Genomic DNA, 8,707 nt, shown 5'->3' with positions numbered 1-8,707 from the left:
AAAGCCAAGAGCAGTTGAGCAATTAATATTTCCTAATTCTCGCATAAAAGCATTAATTTTATTAAAAAAAGATATAATTTTTTTATCGATAATGTACTTTCTTCTCAACATACCTGTTGCTATGTTTTCCAAGATTTAAATTACTTGAACTTTAACTGAAATTTAAGGTATTTTTTTCACTATATTGATATGAGAAGAATTATAATTTATAATAATTTTTAAATATTAAATTTAAATTTAAATTTAACTTTTAAAATATTTAATGAATTTAATCTAATTTAGCTTCTAAGATTAATTGAATTGACCAACATTTTGAAAAGGATGAAGTAGTTTCTGAATTTATGCTGGAAGAACTTAAAACAGCCTTACTGAAATAGGTGGACATTTTTTATTGGGCAAGTTACATAATTGGCCGGTCGCTGAAATAATTACATTAGCTAGCCAAATATCTTATGTATACCTTAGATAATCAAATCAAGTTTCACGCTGAAAACGGCGCATGGACCGTACCATAGCTTTGGATCAATGTCCCCAGAAGCAAGGAGTACTACCGCGTGTTTCACTGAGAACATCAAAAAGGCCATTACTTTGGTGTGCAGCTATATAAGTGTAAAAATCCTTTTTTTTTTTTTTAATGTGGGCTGTGGGCTATCTCATGTTTTGGCGGGCAAAAATGGAGCTGTCACACCTCACTCGTATAAATACGAGACGCCCTAACTTCATCTTGCAACAAACCTCTCTTTCTCCATAAAAAAAAAGAAGCAGGTTTTAATCTTTTACTCATCTCTCTTCATTCTAATAAAATCTTTAAGTTGTTTATATGTTCTTGCATAAAATGTTGTCCTTAATGCTCTCTTTTTAGACTTTTTTCCTAGGGTTCTACACTTAAAAAGTGGTAAATCTTTTTAGGCTGTAGTAATATTTTTTCTTGATAAATTACCACTTTGATGTTCCTCTAAGTTGTCTTTATTTGAATCTTGATTAGCACTTTTAGGGTGTGTTTGGTATGGAAGAAGATGTTTCCCTCAATACCAAACACACCCTTAAACTCTCAAGCCTGTATTTTTTTTTTCTTTTTGGCCTCAAGATTGTATCTTTTTAACTTTAATTTCAAGTGTAAAAAACAAATGGGTAAAACCCATCTGATCGTAATTTTCATGTGGCTATTTTCTGAAATTTTGAAGTTTTAACTGATATTGGCAAATAACTCCATCAATGTATACATGGCACAAAATGAATAAAGAAGAGTTGTGGTAGGTTGACTAATTAAACAATAAAGAATCATTCATATAGCCAATCCCAACTAGCTTTGTGTTGAGGCTTAGCTAATTGATATGTTCTTGATATGAGCTTATATGATTTTGGTGTAACTTCGGAATAAATGATTTTTCTGTTTTAAATATAATTAGTGATTGCTAGTGTTTTAAATGATATTTACGCGACTCTTAAAAAAATAGAATGTGTCCCGTAATTTTTTAATGGATAGAGTGTGAAACGGTAAAAGGAATCGATACAGCATGCTAAGTCAATACTTTATGGTGGCCTTTGTTTGTGGATTGCATACTTCCATCTTGACTTTTTGGACATTTTTAACTTTAGAATGTGTATGTTACTCAAGGGAATTTAATTACTTCATCTTCAGACTGATTTGCAGTACAATAAAAGCTTTGAACTTTAACTTAATAAATTAAGTAGTGTTTTATCGAGGAATTGATTTTATTTTAAAGGAACTCTTCATCTGCTTAGATGTAGTCACGTCAAAATGGATGAACACGAGTAGTGGTACTACATGTAGATTTTCCAGAATATACTAAAATTTGCTCAAAAATGAAAGTGCCCATGTCATATCCATATCGGAATTCGATAGATATACTGGAATCAGTTCATGCCACAGTGATGCAACATATTTGATCTTTGGATAAAATCCCACAGCGAAACTGTTTGAAATAGAAGAAAATCGAAGAAAAGAACTTTCAATTTGGGCAAATTTTGATACTGTACCTAAATCTCTGACAATTTGACATCATATATGCTTAAACCTTTTAATTTGATTTATCTCATGTGCAGTTTAGCCGGAAAATGACCAACACCAAGCGGAAAAAAACACTCTGTGACTTCTTTGCTGGATCTGGTTCCATTCTTCTCCTTTTTTACTCGATTTATTTGTCTTCCACTGTTTTTTACTGCTCATTAATAGGTCATTTGGTTCACATACTAGTTATCAACAATACAACAACAACATACTAATCCAAGAATTATTTTTGCTGCGAATAAGAATAGAAGTGATTATTTTCGTTGAAATGATGTAGGACTTATTTTGTGGCGAATAGTAATACAGGGAATATAATGTAGGGATTACTTATTTTTTACTACTTTTTTGTCTTTAAATACGTTTATCTTTGTATTGCTAATACAAATTTATTTTTTACATTCTATCCCGTATAATGTAAAAAATAAGGTCTGCGTACACTTTACCCTCCCCAGACCCCACATTGTGGGATTTCACTGGGTATGTTGTTGTTGTTTATCCCGTATAAATTTGTATATAAATTTCTACATAAATTAGTGTGGTTATATCTTATATTTAATATTTCATCCAAATGTTACATTAGTTATGCGGGATTGTTTTTTTTCTTATATGGCCAACCAAAAGCTGCATAAGTTATTCAGAGATTGTTTCCTAATATTTCATCCAAACACTATTATTTTGTACGGAACTTTATGTTGGCATTGTTTTTCATAATCCCTCAAACCAAATTGCTTTAAGTGGTTCTTTATTTTGTTTTCTAGATGTACCAACCAAGGGGAAAAGTCATGACTGTGGACCAAGAAATGCAAATCTCAGGGATGTGGGCAGTAGTAATCTTGGGAAGGATCATGCTATCATGGAAGAAACAGCTTATCGTGCTATGGCAAAGTTTTTCTGTCAAGCCGGTGCATCTCCAAAGTCAATAGAAAATGTGCACTTCAAAAAATTTATTGCCTATCTTAATCCAAAATTTCGTCCTTCATCTGCCATTCTCTCACGGTATTGCTTGGAATTGTATGAGGAAGACAAAGCAAAAGTTAAAGAAACTTTGAAAAGCTTGAATGGACGAGTTAGCCTCTCAGTTGAGAGGCTAACATATAACAAATTCAATGACTTTAGCTACTGGCCTACCTCAGATTTTGAGGAAACTTATTTTGATTTCATTTGCTTAAGAGTTCATTTCATTGATGAAGACTGGAAGCTAAGAAGTTGGGTTGTTAGCTTTAGGTCTTTTGATGCGTATGACGACTATGTTGGCGAGACGATTCAGTGTCTTTTGGATTTTGGTATTGAAGATAATATATGTGCTGTCACTGTGCATAGCTATCTGGACATTGATGAGACTGTTGATGCCATTAAAAGTAATCTTCTTGAGAAGAAAACACTCCAGCTAGACGGACAATTGTTTCGTGTATCTTGTTGTGCTGACATGTTTAGTTCATTGGTGAACAAAGCATTTGGGATGATAGATGATTTAATCAGTTACATTCGTCTGATTGTATGTTGGGGAAAATCACTACCAGTGTGGAATGTGACATTTCTTAAACTACAGGAAGCATTGGAGTTAGAGGCTAAAGGAGAATACTTGAAAACAGATGATTATAAGGGTTATGATATACCTTCTCCCCAAGAGTGGGAGAAAGTTAGAGGAGTATGTAAGCTTGTAGGACATGTCTATAATGCAGCAGAAGTGTTATTTATGGCAAAACGACCCACTGCAGGCCTCTACTTCCACAATCTTAATAAGCTTCGATTTAATCTGATGAAAGATTCCACTAGTTCAGATGAATTTGCTGGAAATTTAGCCAATAGTATGCTGAAAAAGTTTGGCGAGTATTGGAGGAACATGTATTTGGTGTTGGCTCTAGCTACTATTATGGATCCACGCTACAAAGTGAAGTACTTAGAGTTCTGTTTCTTGAAGTATGGAGGTAATGATCATTCACCGCTACCATCTATCTTGGAGGCCATCCGAAGCCTTTTTAATGACTATGTGGTGGACAAGTCCTCAATGGAGTATCCTATGAGCGATTCAGGTTCTGACGATTCTGATACAGGTGAAGATCTCATTTCTGATGAATTTGATACGGGTGAAGATCTTCTTGAACCGGTAGAAGGTCTTGATGATCCTAGTTTTGGATTTGACTGTTCAGATGAGTTTAGCAAATTCATCCAAACAACTAGTCAGCCACCAAAATCAGAACTTGACTGCTATCTGGAAGAACCTATTTTCCCTTGGACCAAGAACTTTGATGTGTTGAGTTGGTGGAAAGCTGCAAGCCCCAGATATCCTGCCCTATCAAATTTAGCTCGTGATCTTTTGTCAATACAATTGTCTCATGTTACGGGCTATGAGGCTTATTACACTGAGGTGCGTGAACCTGATAGAAGTACGACATCCATGGAGGCAGATTTAGTTAATGCCTTGATGTCTACTAAAAGCTGGTGTGACAGACAGTGGCGCAATGCGGTAATTACTGATTCTTCTGTTCTGTGACATTCATTTCTTTCATTATTTAGTTCTTGGTAATGGAATGCTAGAAGTGGATACAGATGACTTAATTATAAAACATATATATTTACTAACCTATCTCTGCTACTCATAGTTTTCTAGCACACTTTAAAATGTGGGTCTTCTTCTTTAAGCTGTTGTGCGAGGGATTGAGATTAGTACTTTGTGCAGTTACTAGTAGGGCCATTATGGTATATATCATGTTTTTTTTATAAAAGAAAAAGAAGGAAACCATTTTCTTAAGTTGCAACCAAGCAATAGGTGAAAGGGAAAATATTGAACTAGCTTAGCGTTTTTGGTAAACATGTTAATGATCCATTTCAGTCCTATCACTAACAAGAAAAGGGGGCTGATGATCCATGTGAAGCTGTGTCTCTCTCCCTTCCTTCAGAATTGACTAGTGATGCTCGTCTTGTTGTTGAACTAGAAACAAAACTTTGTCATTGTGAATTTAGATATCTTGTCTGCTTCTTTTTCGACTAAAAAAGGGGAAACAGATTTTGATAACCACACCCAATGCTTGTGGGGAGAATTAACTCCAAAGCCAAATTGATGAGCAAAAGACAAGGACTATAATTGAGGGCCTCGACGAGCTGTAAAATATTCAAATCAATTATGTGTCTGGGTCCTCTATATGGTTTTCATAGCTATAGAGTTGTTGCTTTTGGTAGGTCACTTCTAACAATTTTTATAGCTTATGAGTTGACCCTTAATGTAACGGAGTCAATGGGTGCATAGGTTAATCAATCCTTCAATTCGTGATAGACTGATAGTTGACGTTGATGAGAGGTGATGGCATGAGAACAGTATTGGTACCTCCGTCATGTAGTGTGCATGCGGTGGTCTTTGAAATGGTGGTTCAGGTTGTGCTACTCGTGCTCCTGTTCCTTGTCCTAGATAGGGTTGGGACGGTTGCTTGAACGTGAGCTTCAAGCTTCCCAGCTGGGTTGTTTTTTTCCCCATGTCTTGATCGTTTGTGCTAACCGATATATCAATTTAAGGAACTACATCGTCTTGTAATACTCTTTCTTATTAGTAGTCTGAATTAAGGACCACATTTGTAGGGTACGAAAGTTTGTAATAAATGTATCAATTACTGGAATAATGGTGGCATCTTTTTGTTACTTGTCCTAACCAAGTGTTAACCCCTTTCTATCTGTCAGGCTTACAGTTTGGTATAAAGGTTGCATGAATCATCTTTTCACTGGATAAAGAATCTATTCAAAATAGTCTTGAGACATGCAGTCAAAGCCAATGGCTAACTACTCCAGAAAATCTCTCACAATAACTAATACTTAAAAAGTTTGAGGACGCAGACTAATTTCTACTTATTAGGCGGCTGATAGTGCGTTAAAGGAGCTCTTAGGCTAGAGGCTGGGGGTATCCAATAAGGTATACAAAGTGGCAGTGGCCTTGCCAACATTATCATTGAACTGAACATGCCATCACGTAAGAGTAGGCAAGGAGACAATATTTTCACTAGCTAAAATAGAAACTTAAAAATCGATAAGCTCTTCAGCAGTGGTTTGGTAGGTTAATCTGGTTATTAAGTGACACCAACAGCTGAACAGCATGTGGGTGTGTTTGATATGAAGGAAAATGTTTTCCACGAAAAAGATTTTCTTGAAAAGTAAGTGATTTTCTTACTTAGTTTCTGGTGTTCGGTAAGTGAGCAGAAAATATTGTCCCAAAAGCATTTAAAAGAGAACTGAAGAAGATATGGAGGACAATTCCCATCTGTATATTGTGGACTCTTTGGTTGGAAAGAAATAAGGCATGCTTTGAAGGAAAGATGGTGCAGATTCCTAGAGTCAAGAACAAATGCATCAAAAACCTATTCTTTTGGTGTTCCAATAGAACTCTAGATAGGAGGGATCATTATTTGGAATTTCTATATTTCTTAGGGGGTAATATGTAGTGTGACTGATGTTAGTTATGTAGTTCTGCTCTGTACTTTACATATGTACCAGCTTGGTACCAGATTAATAAATGACTTTACTTATCAAAAAAAAAAAAAAAAAAGTCCCACACTATGGGTAGAGGTGGAGAGTAGGGGTGTGGGAGTGGTGGAGGTGGGGCTATGGGGGTGGGATGGGGTGTGCTGGAGAATGAGGAGGTGTGGAATGTCACTTATGGAACTTGGGAAGTCGTTTTCCTCATTTTTAAGGAACTTATTTTCCTAGAAAAAATGTTTTCCAAAATGTGACCCAACCAAACATGGGAAAATTGGAGAAAATGTTTTCCTCCATACCAAACACACCCCAAGTGTCAAACCTGGGTGATGCCTTTTGCCATTCTGCTTCACATTAAAGGCAGAACTTGATCGTGCGTCGCAGGTGACGTGAATGGACGCTCCTACTTCTTGATCATTGGTTAACATTTTATTCACGCTTGAGGAGGAAGAAGAGGATTTTGGTGATAAGTGTGGTTGGATAGATGTCCACTAATGGTGCGTGGATTTGTTTCGTCATCTCAGAAATCTATCATGCGTATATTGACATCAATCTTAGCTTAGCCTGGAGACATGTCTAGCATAAAAATTATTGTGAAATGACAAGGACAAGTGATTGAACTCAGTCTTGGTTGAAGATGGAGAGATCTATACAGAACAGGATTCTTGCTGAATAAGGAACTTAAATGGTTCCAATGCTTAGCCATTCTTGTTAAGTCTACACAACATACAATACAACTGTAGGTGGTAGAGCTCAGAAAGATAATGAGGATGTGATTCAATTAATTTAGCGACGACTAACTCTATCCGCAAAGACCAGAATGGTTTGAGCAGAGACTTGTGCAATTTTCTGCTTGCTTTTATGGAGTTTCGTTAAGATCAGTCTGACTGTTTAATTTCTTGTATGTAAATTCTCTATGATGAAGGAATGCAAGGTTCACTTTTCTGGTTATGATATTCAGTACCTTTTGTTCTCCAAATGTCAATGACATACGGTACGTTTTGTTCCGTCTCCAATGTCAATGTTTAGTATCCAAATTGAACACAACTCAAAACTTCTAATGTTGGACATCTAAGATCAAAAGACTAAAAAGTTCTGTTGTTTTTGCGGTGGGAAAGAAGTCATGTTGCTAAAACCCTGGTGTAACATCACCAACATCATGCAGTAAAGTTAAATTTCTAGCGTCATTCTTCTAATTGCTGCATTATCTGCTAGTTGATGGTTCTCTAGATCATGACTCAAAGTCTGGCATTTGATATAGTAGAATATGTAACTCAAAAGTCTTCCTTGTTTGCATTATTCTCTGTAATTTCATTGATGTCTTGGCTAATCTATTTTCTGTTCTCTGTAATTTCTCTCTTGTATGTTGACTAACTTTTGCTTTCATGTAGATGAAAGCTGAGGGCTCTGTGGCACAGAATAAGTGATTTTGGGAGTAACTTTATCTTTTTGCTGGAAGTTTGAGATTCAATAATCCATCATCAGGATCACTTCCTATCTGAAATAGCCAGAAACCTTAATGGATAATGGAATGTACATACAAATATGTAGTAGATATCTACCTAGTCTATGGCGATCCTGCTAGTCCTTAGGTGGGATGCTAGCTACTCATAGTATATTATTGCAGCCTACTTCTTTTGTCTGTCTACTTCTTCGCCCCGATTTTAAGTAGCCTTAAAATCTTTCTTTCTTCAAATGTTGAGAGAGAAGTATCAATATGGAGAAAATCCTTGAAAAGTGCTAAGCAGAGGATTATCTGAAGGATGAATATGAACTTATCTTTCGATGGTAATTGACTTGGGTTAATGTTTATCTTAACTTCTCAAATTCTGTTTGATTACATGATTGAAGCTGCCTTCGTTCACTCACTGCTATGCAAGGAAATATCCCCAAAATATGAAGGCCTTTTGAGTTTGTCATGCACAGATGATTAGATTATTAGAAGAAATTACCTGAGCTGTTATTGCAGCTGCTTTTTATTGAAATAGCATTGAGTCGGTCTATTTCGCAGGCAAGTTATAGGAGGACCATCATGCGGAGATCATAATAAAGTAAATGATATAACTAATTACTACTAACTTATTGTATCTATCACCAGATACTTTCTTCATCGTATCAAAATTTTACACTTGTTAGGGAGCGTTTTACCTCCTATACGGGACTTTCCGGCGGGAATTTGGATTTAGTGTGGCTACATATTTGGATTTAGTGTGG

At 35.8% G+C, this 8,707-nt stretch overlaps 1 protein-coding gene across 2 annotated transcripts; it reads left to right on the top strand.

Annotated features, from left to right (window-relative positions):
* The first annotated feature begins 480 nt into the window (after positions 1–480).
* Positions 481–8,305, top strand: LOC132635484 (zinc finger BED domain-containing protein RICESLEEPER 1-like). Of its 2 annotated transcripts, none has more exons than XM_060351899.1 (4): positions 481–765; positions 2,068–2,131; positions 2,791–4,499; positions 7,885–8,305. In XM_060351899.1, the coding sequence occupies exons 2-4, from the start codon at positions 2,080–2,082 to the stop codon at positions 7,918–7,920; spliced, it is 1,797 nt and encodes a 598-aa protein (XP_060207882.1). In that variant the 5' UTR covers positions 481–765; positions 2,068–2,079; the 3' UTR covers positions 7,921–8,305. The 2 variants fall into 2 exon arrangements, with proteins under 2 accessions (XP_060207882.1, XP_060207883.1); XM_060351900.1 differs by lacking the exon at positions 481–765 and adding an exon at positions 1,640–1,782.
* The last annotated feature ends 402 nt before the right edge of the window (positions 8,306–8,707 follow it).

Source organism: Lycium barbarum, chromosome 4, assembly GCF_019175385.1.
Source record: "Lycium barbarum isolate Lr01 chromosome 4, ASM1917538v2, whole genome shotgun sequence".
Taxonomy (NCBI): Eukaryota; Viridiplantae; Streptophyta; class Magnoliopsida; order Solanales; family Solanaceae; genus Lycium; species Lycium barbarum.
Note: the sequence above shows the minus strand (reverse complement) of the source record. Positions and strands in the feature narration are given on the sequence as shown.